The 22,970-nt window shown below is 42.7% G+C and overlaps 1 protein-coding gene across 1 annotated transcript in view; it reads left to right on the top strand.

Moving 5' to 3' along the window:
- dcdc2b (doublecortin domain containing 2B) overlaps positions 1-22,678 on the top strand; it is a 38,154-nt gene extending 15,476 nt beyond the window's left edge. Inside the window, exons 4-11 of the mRNA XM_068007028.1 lie at positions 1,509-1,640; positions 4,885-5,031; positions 6,964-7,003; positions 9,141-9,197; positions 9,982-10,174; positions 13,163-13,266; positions 16,274-16,336; positions 22,355-22,678. Coding sequence (XP_067863129.1) covers positions 1,509-1,640; positions 4,885-5,031; positions 6,964-7,003; positions 9,141-9,197; positions 9,982-10,174; positions 13,163-13,266; positions 16,274-16,336; positions 22,355-22,363 — 745 coding nt within the window. The 3' untranslated portion in view covers positions 22,364-22,678. The remainder of the gene's footprint in view (positions 1-1,508; positions 1,641-4,884; positions 5,032-6,963; positions 7,004-9,140; positions 9,198-9,981; positions 10,175-13,162; positions 13,267-16,273; positions 16,337-22,354) is intronic.
- Positions 22,679-22,970: the final 292 nt, after the last annotated feature.

The raw sequence follows: 22,970 nt of genomic DNA on the forward strand, positions 1-22,970 counted from the left end.
TTATGCCCCAATGGAAGGTTTTGGCCAGCTCACAAGGTACCTTTGGGTGTTGATTGCTGATGTTTGTGTCCTAGTTTAGGCTACCAAATGCAGTCATCAAACAATTCTGTACTTCACTGTAATACCATGGACCTCTGCATGTAAACTATTTACTCTAAAAGATCTAAACAGGTTAGCAATAAACCTGATTGATCACCACAAAATGTTGCTTTGATAGTTGGATTAATGACTCATTTTGACCTGACAGATAAAACAAAAGAGAGAGCCATACATAACCACAAACTGGCACTCAAAGGAAAGATCTGTTCTGTACAAGGAAAACTGAATGCGAAATCAAATATTCAGCTACCTCAGTGTTTGATTCCAGAATGGGGTAAATAAAAAAACTAGCTAATGATTTTCTAATCAGAACAATAGGCTCTGAAGTTTTGCAAGCAGTCGGTCTTGTAAAAAATGTTTTCGCATTTGCTGTGTATTATAATTTGTCGGGCTCCACAATATTAAAATTAGCTCAAGCGCTGCATTGAGATGCAGCAGTAGTGTGGTGATGGTGGTGGAGCAGTGGCATGATGATTCAGTGATAGCGTGATTAGGTGGCACCATGATCCAGTGCAGTGATGGGTTGGTGAGGTGGAGGCAGTGGTTAAATTGGAATTTGTTAAGAACAGATAATCCCCCCCACCTCCCCGCATGGGAACCTTTGGCCATGTCCCTGCAACATTTGATTCCACCCACAGTTTTTGGCCCACTCAAGGATTTTATAAGTACTTAGTCATATTCACATAGTAAGGTAAAAAAACAACAAAACAATTTTTCAGAAAATTTGTGTTTGTGGGGATTTTGCAGTGCAATTTTTTCCAAAAATATATATGCCTCAACCTACAGCCCTTCCCTGTCTCGGTCTCACACCTCTCCTACCAGCCTCCACTCCTTCCCTGCCCACTAGATGCCAAACTGTTCTTCCCTTCCATGCTAGGCCCCAAACTTCTCACTCACACCAACTCTCAACTCGAATCTGCCCACTTGCTCCACATTGCCCCACCACCTGGTCTCTCTCCCCCGCTGCTGAGCACATTTAGCCCACTGCCAGATCTGACCTCAGAAAAGCCCCCACCACCACTGTCAGAAAGAGATACCAGAATGGCAGCGTGCACACAAAAGATTGGAGCATGCTCAGTCATGTTTCAGGTTTTTGCTAATCTCGACAGATCATTAGTGGTCAATAAAATAAAACAGCTGAATTCAAGAGATGGCACTATAAAGACTGGTTGAGGAAAGAAGCAGAATGGCCTAAATTAATCCCTGGTAATGGGATTTTACTATGATCCAACAGTGCAGTGGAGTGATGAGATGGAAGAATGATAGATGGTACAGAAATCTGGTGGTCTAACCACGTGATGGGCCTAACCATCAGACATAACATTTACTGCAAATCTTTTCATGGTGGAAATATTTTGGTTACAAAATATTTGATTTTGTGCTACTTTAAAAGACATCTGCTTATCTAGTATTTTTAGGAATGGGGATCTCCTGAGCCCACCTTTTCGGTTAATTATCCCCAAGCATGTGATGCCAGATTGGGACAAGATTCTTGTCATGATAACCGAAAAAGCAAACATCCGAACTGGAGCTGTCCGGAGGTGGGTGCCACTGAAAACGTATTAAATGATTGTCACCTTGTTTTCTCCCTGTACCCTTCCAAATCAAATACAATGTGAATATATTGACATATAAGTATGTAATTAATCATCTGTATTCTGTGGTACAAACAAGGTTACTGGATGCAACCACTTGAATACAAGAAGATATTCTAACAAGAAGAGGGGAGAAAAGGGGTTTAGTTTTGAAAAAGCAAAGTGAAGTTCTCTAACTTTAATGTATCATTTCTCGCAGGGCCACCTGATTTAACCACACGCACTGTTAAAGAATTGATTGTGCTCGGCCAGCTATTATTTGCAATGGCAGTAATATAGCAATACAATAGTACTCTCTGCAGATCTGATAGATACTGTTTGTAGTAATAGAGTCCTTTATCTCTCAGGAGGGAGTTGATATGCACTAAAATTGACAATAAAACCCACCCTGTCTCTCACAAAGCATGGCTCCTTGATTCTTATAGAACATTTCAATCCACTAATTTGCATCTTCGTTAGTAATATTTCAACATCCAGACTGAAAAGGATCTTCCATTTGTCTAGCTAAATATCTATCGTTAGGTGTGAGAGATCAATTTACAATGAGCAACAGAAGTACAGCAACACTCGACAACTATAAATGTTCTCTTCAACCAATGAAGAGTTGAGATAGTGGATCAAACTATCCTGAAAAAGTCAAGCTTCAACAACAGTGAAGACAGGAAGAGCTCTGAAACTATAAGGGAATTTTATATTATAGACGTGCTGCTCAAGATAGATGTGCAGGTCTCTGTCCATCATCTGGACTCCAAAGAATAGCTTCATAGCTTCATTTTGTGCTGTAAACTTCTAAAGATTCAAAAAGAAACACAGAGGATTCTGGAAAAATACCAGATCTATCAGTGTCTATAAGAGAAAAGACAGGTTTATGTTTTTTTTTATTCGTTCATGGGATGTGGGCGTCGCTGGCAAGGCCAGCATTTATTGCCCATCCCTAATTGTCCTTGAGAAGGTGGTGGGGAACCGCCTTCTTGAACCGCTGTAGTCTGTGTGTTGAAGGTTCTCCCATAGTGCTATTAGGTAGGGAGTTCCAGGATTTTGACCCAGCGACGATGAAGGAATGGCGATATATTTCCAAGTCGGGATGGTGTGTGACTTGGAGGGGAACATGCAGGTGATGTTGTTCCCATGCGCCTGCTGCCCTTGTCCTTCTAGGTGGTAGAGGTCGCGGGTTTGGGAGATGCTGTCGAAGAAGCTTTGGCGAGTTGCTGCAGTGCATTCTGTAGATGGTACACACTGCAGCCACTGTGTGCCGGTGGTGGAGGGAATGAATGTTTAGGGTGGTAGATGGGGTGCTAGTCAAGCGGGCTGCTTTGTCCTGGATGGTGTCGAGCTTCTTGAGTGTTGTCGGAGCTGCACTCATCCAGGCAAGTGGACAGTATTCCATCACACTCCTGACGACTGTTTGGAGATAGGGGTGGGATTGGCAGATCTGCCAACACCCCATCCCCACCGCAATCCCTTCCTCCCCCTCCTCCGCGATCCCCGGCTGCCGTTAAATTCAGCAGGACCTCCACCTTCCCGGTATTTCAGGGTTTCCCGACTGCTAACAGATGTCCCCACTCCCTCCCCGTACGGGACCCTTACATCAGAGACACTTCCAACGTTCAGTTTTTCTTTTTATCTCTAGTATGGATTCAAGCCTTATATTGTTATTGTGTAACTTAAGAGTATGTAATTAGGTATTTGTGGGACTGTTAATTTGTGGTTTATTGCACGGTCAAATTCACACATGGTATATATGTGACTTCCATTGGTGGTTTAAATCTCAAACAAAGCCAATGAGAGCTGAAGACATATAGTTGGATTCAATCATGATCACTCTCTCTATATTCCAGCTGTACCTCTCCATTACCTTTCTTGACCCCTCCGCTGCCTCTGTGCTGTCAGACTGCTTTTCCAATATCTAGTCTTGGATGAGCCACAATTTCTTCCAACTAAAGGAGAAGATGAAAGCATTGACTTCCGTTCCACCTTAAACTTTGTACTCTCACCGCCAACTCCATTCCCCTCCCTAGACACCATTTAAGGCTGAACCAGACTGTTTGCAACCTTGACATCCTATTCGATCTTGAATTGAGCTTCTGACCTCATATCCTCGCCATCACAAAATCACCTGTTTCCACCTTGATATAATTATCTGCCTCAGCTAATCTGCTGTTGAAACCCTTATCCATACCTTTATCACCTCCAGACTTGATCATTCCAGTGTTCTCCAGAACGGGCTCCTATCCTTCATTTTCCATGAACTTCAACTTATCCAAACTCTGTACCCAGATCCTATCACACATTAACTGCTGCTTGTCCATCACTCCTGTCCTCACTGAACCTACATTGGCTCCTGGTCCCCCAATACCTCAAATTTAAAATTCTCATCCTCATGTTTAAACCCCTTCATGCCCTGTCCCCCCCTCTATCTCTGCAAACTCTTCCAGTGTGACAACGCCACCAACTCCCCAAACTCTCCATTCCTCTGACTCCACCTCTTGTGCATACCTGTTTCCCTTTGCCCCACCATTGGCGGCTGTGCCTTCATCCGCAGAGGTCCCATGCTCATGAATTCCCTCCCTAAACCTCACTGACTTTTCACCTCCCTTTCCTCCTTTAAAACCATCCTTAAAACCCACCTCTTTGTTATCCCTCCTAATATTTCCTTCTTTGGCTCGGTGTCTATTTTTTTTCCTTATGATCTGCGAAGCATTTTGGGATGTTTCTCTGTGTTAAAGGTACTATATAAATGCAAGTTGTTGTTGTAGTTGCTGCTCTTCTAAATGCTGGTTGATACCAGTTCAAACCAATGCATTAGGTCAACTGATCCGATGTGGGCTTGACTGTTTAAACTGCAATTTTTTGGCATGGATTCAAAACTGTGATAGCAATGTGGCAGGAGAACAGGCTTTGGAATTCATTTAATATTGAAGCTTCTCTCGACAGCCAGCTTAACTAGGGTGATGAGATCACTGTAAATATAGAAATGGAGTGACAGAGGTGTCTTTGAATCATACTGCTTGTCTCCAGGCAACCACAGCATTGGAATGAATAATATTATCAATAATTTTACAGTATGCAATATTCATTTGCATTATTGCCTGTTAATAAATTGTGAAGTGGTATCTTTGAAAAAAATATCTTAATGCTAAATCATTCAGGTGTATTTCAGTCTCAATGAAAAGTGAATTATTTTCTCCAGACTTTGTACAATGGATGGACATTTAATCAACAGTGGTGCTCAGTTAGAGACCGGACAGTACTATGTAGCTGTTGGATCTGAAAAGTTCAAAAATCTGCCTTACCTTGAACTCCTAGCATCCAAAATGTCTTCACACAATGCTCACAGGTAATTTCAGTTCTAGAATATGAATTTATACTGTTCTGTCACATTACTTGAGCACTTGTACTCTTTCACTTTGATCAGAGGATATGGAAAGGACTAATTAGGGGTGAAATTCCTCTTACATTGATAAATGGGTGAATGTCTGTTTTTCTTCATAATTGCTGACCTGTAAACTAAATTGTATTCTCATAAATCACACAAAGCTCTGCATTCCCACAGTTTTGTGCTGAACTGGTATCCGATCACGTTCCTCTGATTAAGATACTAAGCAGAGAGTAATGGATGGCTGACTAATCTAATCAAGGGATTGAGCTGACATCATGAATTACGAGAACCGGTACTGCTTCAACTGGACCTTCATGTTTATGCCATGAGCACATTAGGTGTTGTAGCTGTGCCTTATGTTATGCCACACTGAAATGACTTTTAAACCCATTCCCATCTTATAAAAAGACTAGAACATCTTGACATTTTACAAACTCAACCACATACAGTAAAATAGTCACAGGGGACATTACTCCTCTCATCTAATAGGAACACAGGAAGCAAGTCGAAATGAACTGAAATGGACCTTATTGACATGAGTCAAATATGCATGATTCCTATGACTGGAAGCTATAGGCTAAGTGTTGACCATGAACAATAATTGAATATGATGACACATAGGGCTGACTTGAGTTTACTTGGGGCTTTGTGTGTTCTTTGTATTTTCTTTCCCTGATTTCCTTAGGCGAAGGAAGTTCTGCATTAGAATTAGTGCTCTTATATTTCTATCAATGCTGCAATGAGACAGCCTCTAGTAGACATCCAGATACAGCCCAGAGACAACTCTCCTCTTACTTTTCTCACCCCTCACTGAACAGGTACTTAGCTTCTGTGCAGTCTCTCACCAATGTATTGCACCTAAGAATTTGGGGCATGGGGATACCACCAGTGTCACCACCTCTGTAGTTCCACACACTGGTCCTCCAATGGACTGCGCAAATGAGACACAACAGGCCTAGTGGTGTGTGGCAGTGGGCTGGTTGAGGCACAGTGATACACCATTTTAACATGTGCCTGACCGCACCACTTGACACTGTCTTATACCTCTTCAGCTCCATAAAAGCAGAGAGAAAAAATAATACAAATGATTTAAAAAGCAGAAATTATTCCAGTTTCTCAACACTGTTGTGACATGACCAGAATGCATGGCCAGTGACTGTGTATGGATTGCAGAAAATGTTCTGTGAGGACACAATCATCACATAACTCACACACAACTTTGGTGCTGGTTTTTCTGTTGGCTCGGTTGGTAACTTTGCTGGTCTGTGTGGACCTAATTAATACAGAGCAGGAAGGCTTCATATTTGATTGCCAATCTGTGCTGAGTCAGTTGATCTCACCCAGGTAAGTGGTAGGGTGCTACAATCTACCTCGGTTCTCCTGTGCTAAAGGGGAAGAATCAATTAACGTTCCTGCTCCTGATCACTATCATTGTGTGGATATCGGGTGAAGACAGGTGACTCCTCCCAACCCCACTCAACCATTAGTGGCAGAACCTTCTATGTCTGAGCCCCGCTCTTCAGAACTCTCTTCATAAAGCCCTCTGACCCCATCTCTCACAACCTACTCAAAACCCATCTCTTCAACCAAGCTTTTGGTCACCTCTCCTCAGCTTCCTACAAAGTCTCGCCATCTGTTCCTTTCTTCCTTTGAATTGCCTCAAGATGTTTTTCTGCATTAAAGATGCTAATGAATACAAGTTAATGCAATTGTAGTTTGCCACCTATCTTCCATGCGGCAAAGGTGAAAACTGCTTTATCATATCTGTAAATACGAACATACAAGTAAGCTCCAGGAAGCAGACACGCTGCCTTTTTAATGATGCTTCTAATGAAGCTTTTTTGGGGGGAAAAACAGAAAATAATTGTGAAATGAATATTCACTTTTCAGACATCAGCAAGTGATCAGACACAAGAATCAAAGCAAAGAGGTAAACCATCTGCTAAATGGGCATAAGTGAGTAAGCAGAGCTGATCTCTGAGACACAGTGAGACCAGTAATAAAGTAATTTTAGTGGCAGAAACTCCTCTCTGAACTACTCTTAACAAATCGGTTAATGCTTTTGGATGCAAATCATCTGATTTAACAATCTGTCAATTTTTTCTGTCTGTTGACTGCCTTGTTTTCCATTACTTTCAATAATAAATAAAGATTTTTTTTTATAAAGCCACAATAAGTGCTAAAGTTATTTTTGATGAGTGTGTCACCCTCCCCAAAAACACACTCTGCCTCACAGGACCTCAAGACACTGTTTTGGCTAATTCATTCAGTAGAATGAAAAACATGTTACAATGCTCAATAAATTAAGTAATCCATTTAAATCTATTTCTGACATAATTTTGGGCATTTTGGATTGTTTTAATCAAAGTAGAACAGATGAAGTAATAAACAAGTGAGTTTTAATAACAGAAAGGCGAGAATATTCCACGCCACATGCGAGCAGCTCTGTAATCTGTCTGCTTTTACCTCCCTGCCTATCCTGGGGTGGCAGCTCCCACTCATTATGGTCCAAGAAGTTACATAATGTGCTAGGATAGACCATGTGATCTGAATAATCCTATAATATCTTGTAGCAACTTGGAGAAAATAATGTAATTTAGGGCTAGAAGCTCCTTTTAGTAAATCGATTCATGCATTTGGGTGAAAAATCCTCTGTTTGCTCTTTTAACAAAGTCAATAACCTGTCAGCCTTTTCTAAGTCAGTTGTTGACAGATGGCAAAGTTTTTCATTACTTTCGATGACAAATGGAGCTTCATACTGAGTTCATTCAACCTGCTCCCAGGCTCAAAACACAGGCACAGAATTATATTTGTGATTGGGAATGTCATATCTAATTAACTTATTTTAAAATTTAAATTGCATGATATAGGTATTTGCTGAAACCCCCTCCTTCCTCTTTCTTTATGGCACTTAATAAAAGAAATGTCGCTCAGCGAATGGGGGAGGATAGGTCCACAGGTTTGATTCATCGCAAAATTGCTAAACAAAAGCATTGTTTAATGTTGCAAACTAAATACAATTCAGTTCAGTATTTAAACACATTGATCAGAAAATTTCCCAGTTATTACTACCCAATCCTCCTTCACCTAACTTTAGTTGGGCAGAATGATTCTATAAAGACAGCTATGGGCATGGATATTTAAAAGGGCCACACCACCTATTGAACAAACATTTTTATTTCTGCCATTGTCGAAACCCCAACTTCACCATTTTCCAGTTATCTTCAGCACAGAACAGCAGTATTTACCTAACATATTATCATTATAACATTAAGTATACAGATATGTCATTCATGACACATCCACAAACATACAGCCATAACTCAGAACTCATTATAATGCAATATAATCAGAGCCCCTGCTTATATAAATCCTCAGTTTATGCTTTCCTTCTGCTTTATTGCTTTGCTTCCCCCGCCCCCATGTAAATCTTATTTTACTACAATTTTCTCCTCACGGCAGTGCTGGGATATGGATTCACAGGTGTCAGCAGTACTCTGATACCTCACCCAAGTGGCAGTTCTTCGTGTGTGAGCCTCGACAGTGAGTGTCGCCAGGTTATTCGACTATGAAGGACATTACAGCCAAGCCTGGTCCTGTTCCCATCCAACATCCACGTCCAGCAGGATTCACTGGACAATGATCAGGAATGGGAACCTTGGCTAATTTCCCGCCCACCAAAGGGTAATGAAGCCACTTGGGATCTCATGCCTGTATGGCTTATTAAAGCACCAGGTGGTGCCATCAGGGGAGCTCAGTATGTAAATCTGATCTACTATCCCTTTCACATTCACCTTGTGAAAAGTGACGATGCACTTTTTTCTGCAAAATAGTCATTAGAAAGTTATAAGATTTTTTTCTGTCGTAATTACATAATTAAAAAGAGGTGGTTTAAAAGCTTCGGAAAGAACATTCAGTTCACCGAATGTTTAAGTGTCATAAAACTTCTATAGAGATCGACACTGTGCTCTTTAATTTAAAAGTAAATATATAAAATAAAGAATTACATAAACAAATAATTGTGCAACTAGTTGTTTTCTATTGTTTGCTTCTATTGTGTGAAACAGTACAATGTATCCCAAGATGGAGTCAGTGATTCTGCGCTGTTGCCTTCACCTGATCAGGTAATTATCACAGACTTGGCTGGATTAGATTCCCCCCACCCCCCTTTTATAATGAAGGCTGGTGATCCCTCCAGTAGACACTTCCTTCTGCTAATAATCTACTTACTGCCAAATCCATTTTATTGAGCAGTATTTCTCATATGATATAATCACAATACAGGAGAGTAAAGCTATTCCTCAATGTCCACCAGAGGGAACCAGTGAGCTCATTTAAAAAATAAAATTGGAATTATTCAGATAACAAGCACATACACGTAAGAGATTATATTTTTGGTTCAGTACATTAAAAAATGGCTTCCAGATTTTATTAAATTTACCTTGTGCCTACCGATTGTACTATATTCCGAAGTTAAAAATGGGTTTGTTCATAAATGTATCTTCCCCCAGTGTGGAACCCATACAAAATTGGCAGCCACGAAAAGACCAGCTGGTCCATCAAGCCTGCCCCACACTATGATGGTTGGAGCATCATGACTGGACACTTCTTATCACCACCCCCATCCCCAACCTGCCCACCACCACAGCCATGTAATACCAGGAAGATTGCAGGTTTGATCCCTGCTCTGTACTGAACCAGGGTGTAACAATTAACCTCAGCATCCCTCTTCTAGAATGGGCAAAAATCAGCCCCCTTTGCCTCTAGATAGGAGCTATCTGGTGACTCCTGCTATAAAATATACATATTTGGATATTGAGAAAGGACAGGACCAGGCTGGCAACTGGCCTTAGCACACGTTCTCGTGAAATCTTGATAAGCGAAGATCCTAATCATTTCAATTTCCAGTCAGATAACCGGAGAGTCCAATCCACAGGGGGTGCGGGAACAGCGGGAGTCATATTATCTCCACAGACAGTCAGAAGGAAAGCAAGAAAGAGCACCAACCAGGAAGAAAATTCTATATTCTATGCAAAGCCAGTTAAAGTGAAGTCAAATCGGAATCTGACAAGGAATTCACAGCTAGGAGGTGCCGACAAAGGTAAGAAAAGTAATTTTAAAAATTGAAGCTTTGTTAAACACTCATCTGACAATAACAATATTTATAACGTGAACTGAAAGTAACCCTCTTAACACTTTTTCCCTCCAATTTTCCCCATTACCCATAAGATAGTGAGTGATATGCTGGGGTACGTGTAGTGTTTCAGATTATTTCATGTAATTACATCAATATGCAGTAGATTGAGTCTAGTCATGGAGGTAATGCCATCATTCATTTGTCAAACTACCAGCTAAGATGGAGAAAATAAACAAATAAAAACGTGCTGCTGAAGGAATAAACACAGAGACTGTTAACTTGTAAAAAGAATGCTCTCTCTTCAATTTTATTTCAATTCCAGTTACCTACCTACACACACACAAAACATTACGGTTACGCAGATGGCAGCAGCTCTTTGATACCATGACCAAATGTCCATTCTTTGTGTGTCAATAAGCTCTTCAACACAGGGGCAATCACAGCAAAGCCCAGATCTGGCATCCATAAACTCACAGGTCCAGTAGAAGTCACAACATAGAAATCAGGAGTGGAGAACCCTGATTGATTTTATGTTGTCTTCCTCAAAGCTCTCCCACCACTGCCCAAGCTGAGATTGGCTAGGTCTCCTCTGGATGGGCCAGTACCACATCAGACAGTGCAGCAGAGTGATATATCTGACTTTGATGCCTATTTGGTGGAAATAGAGACGTATGTCAAACTATATTTTAAGAATATTTAACCAGGTAGATAATTTGTAATACATGGACATACCTTGCTATAACCTACCAAATTTTCTTGGGGTGGGTTATTACCCCAATTCACCTACATCAAATGCTGGAATTGTCCTTCATGTTGCCCCTTTGATTCTTTATACATCTCCCAAAGAGGATCAAATTAGGTCCAATCTCCCATCAGCAGAGCACATGTTATTTTGGAACCAATTTAACCTCAAACCGATCTACCTACCCTATAAATACACAGGTGTTCAGGTTGTCAAGTGCTAAAATGTTATGTAAATTAATTGCAAAGAAACCCATGTCAATATAATCAGTCAGTATTTCTAACCTGAACAGTTACCAAAATACTGCACAATGTCACTTATTCAAAAGTCAAGTATTCAAATTGATTATCTGATGCCTGTCTAGGTTTTTGGCTGATGTAGATGCAGTTTTTAATATATAAAAGAAACGCCAAATTGTAGCAACTTCAGCACAAACTATTTATGCATTAACATGACAAGTCATTCTTTTCTTGTAATAAAATAGAATTGCTTGCTGTAAGACTAACTACCTTGTATTATCCAAGTCATTTGTACAGATGTATGATATTGCATTATAATTGCGTGTAGTTCTGATCCCAGTCCCATAGTTAACCTTCTACTTCCTCACTGGAAACCCCCTCTTCCCCGACACCCCTCAACTTGTCAGTTCATTTATGAATCACAACATGGAGCACACCAGAGGTCTCCTTCTTAAGGTGGGAAAGATAGGGAAGGAAAGACAGTCAGGATCAATACTATAGAAGTGCATCTCCAAGTATTGACAGCAACCTTAAAGAGGCTGGTACGTCGTCAGGCGCATGCTGGGCTGTCACTTAGAGCCAAAAGAGAGAATTTTAACTCCCTCTGCCTCATGGAACAGGAGTTAAAAACAAGCGGCTCTATTTGCTGCTCCATTCACGTCCCGCGGCAGGTTTAACCCTACTGTTTTTGCCGGCAGCTGAGGCGCCCACCTGACTCATTCTATACCTGACCTGGAATTGCCTGGGTGATTAAAGTGGAAAGAATATTGTGTTCCCCTGCACTGACATTGCTTACCTTGGTGACATAAAATGTACCCAGATATACTTATCAGGAAGGGCTGAACAGTCTGGGGCTCTTTTCTCTAAAAAAGAGAAGGCTGAGGGGTGACCTGATAAAGGTCTTTAAGATTATGAAAGAGTTTGATAGGGTAGACGTAGAGAAGATATTTCCACTTGTGGGGGAGACCAAAATTATAAGGTAGTCACTAATAAATCAAATAGGGAATTCAGGAGAAACTTCTTTACCCAATGAGTGGTGAGAATGTGGAACTTGCTACCACCATGAGTAATTGAGGCGAATAGCATAGATGCATTTAAGGGGAAGCTAGATAAGCATAGGGGGAGAAAGGAATAGAAAGATATGCTTATAGGGTTAGATAAAGAGGGGTGGGTGGTGGCTCGTGTGGAACATAAACACCGGCATGGACCTATTGGGCCAAATGGCCTGTTTCTGTGCTGTAAATTCTGTGTAATTCCACGTAATTGCATACTTTGATAAAAATGAAATAATGCACAAGTATATGTTCTCGTTGCATTTGTTGGCAGTTTGAATATGATTTTATTCTGTTTTTTCTGTTTCATTTTTCTAAAGATGCCATGGATAAAAACGATTGTTTAATCAAATCATTGATCAAAGAACATTATGAACTCTGATAGTATTTTTTCAGCCCTTTATTCACCCGAATCAGACATTTAGTCATGTTTGAAAATCCTTTTGTCCCTCTGACCACATTTTGTCTGAGATGGGGTATGGCAATGAGAGACCCAAGAGGAGGAGAATAATAATCCTTACGCTTAATATAGTGCTATATCATGTCAAAACATCTCAACGTACTTCACACTATGAATAAATTGGAGGCACAGTGACTATTGAATAGAAGGGGAGAAAATACATCCATATGAAAGAGCATCAATTTGATCATTTTTTTCCTAGGTGAGTCAGGTTTAAGAGTACCTGGAGTATACTAAAACTGTTCCCGTTGATACAGTTAATATGGTTTGGCACCAGTCAGCTCGACACCTCCTGGAATGATTCCAGCAGGATGGAGGAGTTAGTAGGAGTCACTAACATTTTGCTACACTTCAGTGATTCTAACAGGCCGAACTAGTTATGCACACTCTATTTGAAATATCTTCATCTTTTGTTTCATTGACTGTTACAGTCAATTTAATATACTTTACATCCATCAGAGGACAGAAGTGTTTTTAAAGTGAATGAAAAACGAGCTGAGCTGCAAGGAGCTCAAGAAATACCCGATGATGAAAACACTAAGGTGGAACTACCAATCGATAAGGTGGGAAATTATTTTAGGTACTCTATCTTTCAAGCTTGATTTTCATTAGTTATCTCACTGCTGGCACGATTCCTCTTTCATCTGGGAAGGGGAGGCAGCCTGTGAGACAGATTTTCCTGCAACCACAGTGGGTGTCAAATGTAATGAATGTGAGGCATGGATTTTTGATGGTTGGAATGTTTCCTGAGATTGAGCACTCTACTACTAGAGAGAGAGAGAGAGGGGGAGTCCTGGTGCTTCTGAAACCTTGAAAAGCGCACATATATCAGTGAAAGGAGTGAAGTTCAAAGAAAGTCAGAACTGGGATTTGAACTTAGATGCTAAAATTGGAATTGCCGGAAATCTACCAGCAGGTGGCCCAGTCAGAGCTTATATGCCTGCTTTATATGCTGATGAGCCATGTATACAAGAAATATTCAAAAGTGTGTTATAAGGAGAATTCTTGCAAGTTTGCTCTGCACCCAATGGTAGCTTGAGGAAGGGAATGTGTTCCTATAAGGGATAGAGAGACAGACAGATAAGCTTACCGGAACAACAGATTTCTCCCTTGTATAGCTCAATCAGAGACTGTGGGCTCGATTTTAGGAGCGTGTTTCCGGCGGGTTCCCAGCGGGGTGGCCCCGAAAATCCCGATCTCCGGTCACGTGACCGGATCGCGACGAAATCCCGGCCACTTCCGGGTACCGCGCTGACGTGCGGGGCTGCGCGCGCAAGCCCCGCTGGTGGGAATCCCGCAGGCAATTAAAGCCAGCGGGGTTCCACTTGAGAGTACTTAACTTGCTCGTTGTGGTCAGTTAATGAGCTGAAGCAGCTGTCAAAAGAGGAAGTGTGGGATTTTAGGTTCAAGGCAGTGAGTTTCCCACACTGGGAGAAACAGTCTCCCTCCAACCAGGCGTGTTGCAGCCAGCAGCCTGTGGCAGGTGCCAAGGTGCACTCCACGGGGGAGAGCCCTCACCCACGCAGGAGGCCACCGCGTCACATAGGGCAACCCCTGCCCTCCACCACCCCCCGCCAAGCCAGAGGACAGACCGACACGAAACCGCAGCCCCAGTCCGAGGAACCACACACCTACCCTGCACAACCCCTCAGACCAACACCTGCCAGTTGGGTGGTGTGTGGACACCCTCGGAGGACGAAGAGCATGACCAGCACCAGCAGCCTCGCAGTCCACGCCGTCCGCCTCAGAGACGTGGATCCCCCCAACACGGTGTTGTTGCACGCCCACCTGCACAGCAGGAGGGAGGGCTACCGCAGAGAGAGACGCGTCGCAGAGGGCACTACCCTCGCCACAGGGTCCACAGACCGAGGCGCAGCTCCCCGGACCTCTTCGAGCAGCAGTGCACAGGGAGGCGCAGATTCGCTCGACATGTAGTCGTGGAGATCTGCAGCCTCTTTCATGCCGAGCTGCTCCTGGCTGGCCCCAGCACCAACTGCTTAACTGTCGCTGGCAAAGTCACCACTGCCCACCACACCTTCTCCTCCGCATCCTTCCAGGGTGCAGCCGGCTACACCGCCGATGTCTCTCAGTCGTCTGCGCGGACGAGCCCTGCAAATACACCTGCACCTACTCTGCAGTAACACGATGGGTGGCATCAGTGGTGGGTCCTCATAGTGATACCCAGGAGCGGGCATTATTGGACACAACGGACAGGATTTGTGGAGACATGGCAGTGGTGGTGTCAATATAATGTGTGCTGTTTGTTGCTCTGAAATTCAATATGGGTAACACCCATGACAAACCCTCAGACACCCTTGTGCATCCCCTTCATGCTCACGACACGTTTGCCTTACGCTGCCTACTGCACATATGTGATGCATGCCCTGTGGCTGCAGCACAGGTGGTGGCAGGTTGAGTGAGGCTGGCCGTGAGGGAGATGCACGAGAGGGTGAGTATGGGATGGAGCCATGAGATTGTATGAGGATTGGGTTGCGTGTTAGTGGCAGGATGAGTACTGGCGAGGTGAGTAGGTGGAGGTAAGATGAGGATGGGGTGTGAGTGGGTATGAAGGGTGATGTGACAGAATAGTGTTGGCGGTGCCGAAGGAGATGTGGGGTGGGGGCAGTGTTGTGGCAGACGGAGTGTAGGGGAAAGACTTCGTGTTCTCACTGTGGCTGACCTACTGCGGTCATTGCAGCGCCTCCTGCACTGTATGCAGTTGGGCCATATGTTGGTGGCGCAGGTGACCCCCTCTGCCACCTCGAGCCAGGCCTTCTTGGTGGCAGAGGCAGGCCGCTTCCTCCCGCCCGCCGGGGGGAAGATCTGTGTCCTCCCCCTCCTCCTCACCCCATCTGATGATACCTGGGGTGAGGCATCATTAAACTGGGAGCAGCCTTCCCCCTGGGCTGCTCCATGCTGCAATTTGTCCCATTGGTTGCAGCATCTGTCAGTGGAGGACTGCCCCTTTAACTAGAGAGCCTCCAGCTGACAGATCGTACTGCGCATGCGCAGCCCGACCGACGCGCAGGCCAGCGCCGTGGACCCCGGAGGAGCAGGTAATTGATTCCTATTAGGGTGTTGCCTGCTACGATCGCGTGGGCAACCCACTAATTTCGCCGTCCGCGTTTTCGACGCTCCCGGAGGACCACCCGCTGGGAACCCGCAGGCCTGCTAAATTCGAGCCCTGTATGTTCATCCCCATGCTGATTCACTCTCCTTCTACATAGCTTCAGAGCATCATGTATATTAACTTTTTAATTTAGTTTTGAAACTGAGTCTAAATGAAAACAGAACACAATTTACAACCAAAGTATTATAAAAACAAATTACTCTCAATTTCTAGCACATGTTACTATGTCTCAAGGCTGCCCATATAAGGTGTGTTGAGAAACTGAGAAATTCATGTTTAAAACATAAGTAATTGAAGACAGTTATGTTTGGCTTCCGATTATTCCTGAAATAGGGATTTTATTTAATTGTGTGAAGAGATGAATGCTACAAATGTAAAGACAAAGGGAACAAAGCCTACAGTCAGGTCTGTGTTCAGAAAATCACATTTATATTTTGTAGAGAGTGGCTGAAATTGTTGATGATGAAGTCATTCCTGAAAAGAGGACAGATCACATTGAAGAGGTAACAGCAGCACTAAAGTCTTTTATTTACAGTGTTACATTCTTTTAGAAAGTGTTCTTTAGTAATTTCGTCATGTGATAATCCTCCACCTACTACAAGGCCAGGCAATGAAAGCTCCTGTTCACTGTCCTTCCACAGCGCATTCATTTTCATTGAGACATATCAATTTTGTTTAAAATATATATATATATATATATGTGTGTGTTCCTTGGAACCGAGCCAGACAAAGCAGGAAAATTCCTGGTTCAATACTTGATTTATGCTGAGTTAGCTGATCTCAGCTGGGGCAAGAATAAGGGCACTACAATTATCCTCAGTGCCCCTGACTTAGGGAGGAGAAAAATCAGATAGGGCTTTTGCTCCTAATTGCTATTCAGTGTTCTATGCTGGGAAGTCTGCGTGGATGGATGTCAAGAGAAGACAGGATCAGACTCAGCTGTAGTGCTAGTGATTAAATAGATTCATTGTCTAAGCTTAAACATAAAGAACGGCCATTTGTTTAAGGAACTGGAAGGCCAACTAACACCCATAAAATCATAGTCCTCCGAATTAGTGCCTTTGGAGAAAAGGAAAGAAAATTGGGAGGAAATATATTTCTGTCTGTCTCAGAATAAAGTAAACAACTTTACCCATTTTAATGGATTTGCAAGCTCTTTCAGTCTCCCTTTCATAGAATCTCATTGTTAACAATGATCTAACCTTGATGACTATGCAATCGCACAATAAAAATGTCACATCTATAAATGAAAATAATTGCTTGATTCTTATTCTCACAAATTTTCTTCAGCTACAGTCAACCTCTGAATAAAAGTGATTCAATGTTCACACTACTCTCCTGCTCTCCCCGATGTGAACTCTATCTCTGCCAGACACAAAGTGAGCCTTCAGCACTGACTGCAGCAGCAGGGGCCCCATCACATGAAATGAGGACCTATTCCCCCATGTACAATCCCCCCATGCAGAAAACAGTCTTAGTGTCTGTATAAAACCCTGACGGTATATGACTAAGGACAGTCATTGCAATAGACATGTAAGGGTGGAAATTCGTTTGGCCATCAGAATTGACAGCGTGCGGCTAATCACATGGATAGACCTAGAAAGTAAAATTGGTCAGCTGCCCTCATTATCATGAAATAGCATCGCTGCCGGCGGTAGTTGCGCTTTTGATTGGCAAATTGCCTAATCGGAGGCATGAATATCGGGTGTCCCTGAGGCTATTTAAAGGCAGCCTGCTCCTCTTAAGATGGAGGCACACTTTGGCTGCAGGCAACTATAAGACAACTTCCGAACATGGCAGGTCTAGGAGAAGCTTCAAGGGCCCCCCGCTTCTCGGATGCAGCACTGATGGTCTTGGTGGAGGAGATTGGCAGGAGGACCTCTTCCCACCTGGTGGCAGGAAGATTTCTTGCCAAGCTGCTCGGCTACAGCATCGCCCCCAGCCCATGAATGCAATGTAGGGATAAGGTTAATGTCCTGACCAGGGTTGCTAAGGTAAGACTCCTAACTATGATCTTGCATCATTCTTTGCACAACCCTACATTAAATGAAGCTCCAGCACACACATTGCTTCTCTCCCTCGATTACCAGCACTCTCCTCCATTCACTGCAGCACAATTCATTCTATCTCCTTCTGCTCCACACTCTGCACCTTCTACTCTTCTCACTATTACTGCCTTCAACTCCTCATACCTCTGCCATCCTTCACACACCAGCACCACTATTCTACCTTGACATGCACACCCTCAAAACATCTCACTAGCCTACCACTAACATTCTGCCTTCTTGAAAACCAGGTCTAAAAAAATTCCCTTAATTAGTTTTGCAGTGTTTTTTGTTGTTCTTCTCTCTTTATTTTATTATAATGTATTAAGACCCTACTTCAGGATATATATAAATCCTGGGAGGTTTTGATTTGCTCTTTCTTATACCCGCCCAGAAAAACACGGTGCAAACACTCAGGAAAGAGGCTGAAGCAGCTTGCGTTCTACTTGCCAATTTACAAATTTTTATATAAAATCTCTCTTGTGCACACACTTCCTGTCTGCACAACTTAACTTCCTATCGTTACGTTTGTCACACTTTTTGTGTCAAATTTTTCCCATTACAAATTCCTATGTCTACATTTATAATGGAGTTGTCTATGTAAACTTGTCATTCTGATTATGCAATATGGTTACCAGGATCCCACAAATCACTCAAAATGCTTTCTGAAAATTATTTTCAACTGATAATTTTTTTCCTCAGTAACTGAAATTTCTAATGTTTAAAATAAGGGTTTAAACAAAAAAAATACATATTTCACAATAACATAGTTAAATTTATCCATTGAATTACCTTTTGTGTCTTAATGCTTTCATTAAAGTTTTTACTTGAAGGCCTCAGCCTCTCCCAAAAGCCTGGACTTGGACTTGATGGTTTTGCCCAGAGCATGGATTCCATGAGCTTAATTTGGATCGTGCAGTCTGAATGTCTGTGGTGTACCTATTCTCCAGGATGCATCAATACCATTCAGTCAGCTATATACTGATTGAATCTAAAGAAAAATATTCCATCAGTTTCTTTTCAAAGGTTTTTGAGAATTATTTGAAGAAAAACTAAAGGACAAATTTCAAAATCGTTATTCAAGTAAAATTTATATTGAGTGTGAAAATAATGACACACCTGTTGCAGCTTTTGTTTAGTGTATTATGAATTTTAGAAAGTGCATTAAGCTCAGCGAGACAGTGGGGCCAATTTTTGCGCAGACTGTGAGCAGAGCAATTGCATGGCTCACCTCATGGCACCAACAAAAGGCCCAAGCTATTTTCATGGTCAGGCCTAATTTAAATTGATCAGTGAGCTGCCAGCTCTGAATGAGCGCTGGCAAGCAGCTCGCCAATCGGGGTGTGGGAAATCCGGCCACTTCTCTGCGGAGCCAAGCTGGAAGTAGGCCCTTTAAGGGTGGCACAGAGGGACTGAGAATAGGTCAGAAGATTTTTATGGGGTCAGGAGGGGCATCCATGCTCCACAAAACTCAGTGTGACAGTTTTTTCCTCTCTCTCAGAGCGGTCCCTATAAAGACCATAGGTTCAGCTGCTCAACACTTAATTCCATTGGTTGGCCTTATAGTGTCCTTCCTCATTGTAATTTTCATCTTTCAAAAAAAAGTTGCATTTAAAAATTAACAGCCTCTAATGATCACATCTGATTATCACTTATGTTGAGAGTGCAAACTGCCTAATTATCACCTGTGTTCAGTTGACAGTTAGAAAATGTAAGCATTCTAATCGCTAACTGCAGTCAGGGATAGAGACCCAAGAGCAAAGATACGCACAGGGTATGTTTCTTCATTAAATTTGTTTTCTTCTCAAAAAAACAAATGAGTTGAATTTTGAAAGCCCTAAATACCACTTGTTTTATTGATTGTTAACAGTTATAATGGTAAACATTTTCCAACAGTTGTGAGAGAGAGAAAGAAAGAGCATGCATTTGTATAGAGCCCTTCGCATTCTCAGGATGTCCCTCACAGCTAATGAAGTACATTTAAAATGTAGCCACTGTTATAATGTAGGGAAACGTAGCAGCCAATTTGAGCACAGCAAAGTCCCACAAACAGCAATGAGATAAATGACCATACAATCCACTTTAGTGTTGTTGATTGAGGGATAAATCTTGGCCAGAAAACTGGGAGAACTTTTCTGCAAATAGTGCCATGGGATCTTTTTCATCCACCTGAGCAGCTGAGACATTGGATTAATTTCTCATCTGAAAGATGGCACCTCCAACAGTGCAGCTGTTTCTGAGGTGTCAGCCTAGAAATTGGCGAGCTCTGCGCCCGTTTTATAGGCATAAAACAAGTGCCAAAGGGTTCAGGGTGCCAGGTAGTATGCACGCACTCATTCCACACCAGAAGTGTGCTGCTCAACTTTCTTCACCCAACCATTCATGGATGTGCCTTCAGCTTTCTAGGCCCTAAGCTCTGGAACTCCCTCCCTAAACTTCTCCACCTCTCCACCTCTCTCTCTCTCCTCACTTAACACACTCCTTATAATCTACCTCTTTGACCAAGCTTTTGATCACCTGTCCTAATGTCTCCTTCTTTGGTTCAGTATCAATTTTTTGTCTGATTACACTCCTGTGAAGGGTCTTGGGGCATTTTACTATGTTAAAACCGCTATGTAAATGCAATGGGTTGGTTGGGGGCGGGTGGGAAGGTAAAAATTGTAAAAAAATAAAACTCGACCCCAACCCATCTACATCCGGTTTTAACAGAGGCAGGTCAAGGGGCAGGCGACCAATCCACTCTCAGGAGGCGGGTCGGTCAGTAAAATCTTTTAAGGAGGCTGCGGGCCTCCATTTTAATAGGTTTTTTATTTTTAACTCCTGGGGGCCGAGATTCCCGGGCCTTCTGATTCTCACCACTTAAGAGGAGGTGAGAAGGCCCAGATCAACAGGTAAGTGCCTTTATTGCCCTGCTTGTGGGCCAGGAGGAGCAGGAATGTTTCCTCCAGGCCCAACAAGCCCACCTGCCGTGAGCACACACACACAAGCCGACCCCCTCCCCATGTCCGACCTGCTCCCCCATGATCTCCGACCCCCCCCACGACCTCAGACCACCCTGTTGTCTGACCCCCCCCACAAAGACTGAGCACCCCCCCAAAGACCGATTGCCCCCCTCTTCCCCCGATCTAAGACTTACCTGCTGGCATCCGCTTCCTGGCTGCTCTCCTATCTGAGGCTATCGAGTGGGAAACCTACTGAAAAAAATTGTAGGGACATCCCATACTTCTATGTTTCCCATCCGGAAATCCCCCTCCCCCCCCACTCTGCTCTCTTCCCAGCTCCCCATTAAAATTTACTCCATTATGTCAATCTATTACAATCTATGATGTGGAGATGCCGGTGATGGACTGGGGTTGACAAATGTAAGGAATCTTACAACACCAGGTTATAGTCCAACAGTTTTATTTGAAAATCACAAGCTTTCGGAGGCTTTCTCCTTCGTCACCTGACGAAGGAGAAAGCCTCCGAAAGCTTGTGATTTTCAAATAAAACAGTTGGACTATAACCTGGTGCTGTAAGATTCCTTACACATGTTACAATCTAGTTGCAGCCTCTGACCACTAGGTGGCTTTCTGGAGTGAGTTTCTGAAGAATCTTTCTCTACTCCATTGCTATCTTGTGTACAAAAAAGAGTAATATTTCTTAACTGACCATGAGCAACATCACAGGCAATTTACTAGTCCTATATTAAAAAAAAATCAATGATTGGTTCCCCAAATAGCCTAGCAGGTAAGTGCACCATCCAGACCAGGAAGGTCCCAAGTTTGATCACCGGTCTGTATTGAGTTACTCGACCTCTGTCAAAGCAGCATTTGGGCCACTAATCGAGTTTCAGGGATTTCCGTGGCACTCCTGCCAATGTTACGGCGGAAGTGCAGGAGAAGTCCTGTGGAATTTTTTCCTCCTATGATTGGCTTCATTGTCCTGTTGTAAGTAAAGGACAAAATCAACCAGCCAGGAATTCAGTAATTCCTGTTGGAAAGTGCGTGTGTGGATGCTCGTTGAGGGCAGGGTTGGGCTCGGCTGTGATGCCTCTTTGATTGAATAGCCTGCTGGCATTCACTGCCTAGGCTCACGTGAGAAGTGGGCCGTCAACAGCCTGTGGGACCATGAATCAGCGCCTTCAGCAAAAGAGAAAAAAAGAGAAACTGAGGGCAAAAAAAATCTCGAAACTGCATTGAAAAAATTCATTTAATGTTGTAGTATGTTTGTACATTTATTTATCTTTATCATCCTCTTTAACTTATTTTAAATGTAACTGTAAATGAGCTTTTGGCTAAATTGAAAATGTCACCCAAGTAAGGCTCAGCTCCATTTGTTACCGATTGTATCAAGTGCCCACATCTAGCTTAGATTTTAAAAGTCAACTATTAATAAATAAAATATAAACAGTTCCATTTGTTGTGTATGGTGTTTATTGGCTATAGTGTGCACTTCACATGTAACTGATCTTTTCTCTCATTTTTTCCCTGTAAGGTTTTATAGCCTAACCTCAATGAAGCCTCCAGAGAGACAGAAGATTGAAAACAAGGCAAATGTCCACTGACACAGTGTTCAGATGGAAAAGACAAGCCCATTCTTTTCTCCTAGTCGGATACACTGAGACACGGAGCGATCATCCAGCTAGCTATTTGATTTCCCCATTGCAAGTACAATCGCAGACTGACCCTGGAACTGTTCCTAGAGGTAGTGCACAGAGTGCATTTATCCCAGCTACTGATCATACCACAGCTACAGATAATAGAGATCGCTCTGAACTCAGCATGTTATTGTACTTCAATTAATAACAGGCACTTCACAACACTAGGATTTTAAAGAAAATTAAAATAAAATGCTTTGAATCAAACTTAAATTAAAATGAATGAAATGTGCTCATAATGTTTTTTTTTTGTCTGGGAATTGGGTGGGTTATACACTGCCCTTTCACCTGAGGATCCTGAATGCAAAAAAAAAGTTCTCTTTCTCTGGGCTGGATTTTCCTTTTGTGGCAAGAAAAATAGGGAGATGTGTCATGTCGCTGCAATCCCACCACAATAAATAGCCTGCAGAATTGTTCTCCCAGAAAGCTGCCATTCACCATTGGCATCTGAGT

This window comes from Heptranchias perlo, chromosome 26, assembly GCF_035084215.1.
Source record: "Heptranchias perlo isolate sHepPer1 chromosome 26, sHepPer1.hap1, whole genome shotgun sequence".
In the NCBI taxonomy this organism is placed as follows: domain Eukaryota; kingdom Metazoa; phylum Chordata; class Chondrichthyes; order Hexanchiformes; family Hexanchidae; genus Heptranchias; species Heptranchias perlo.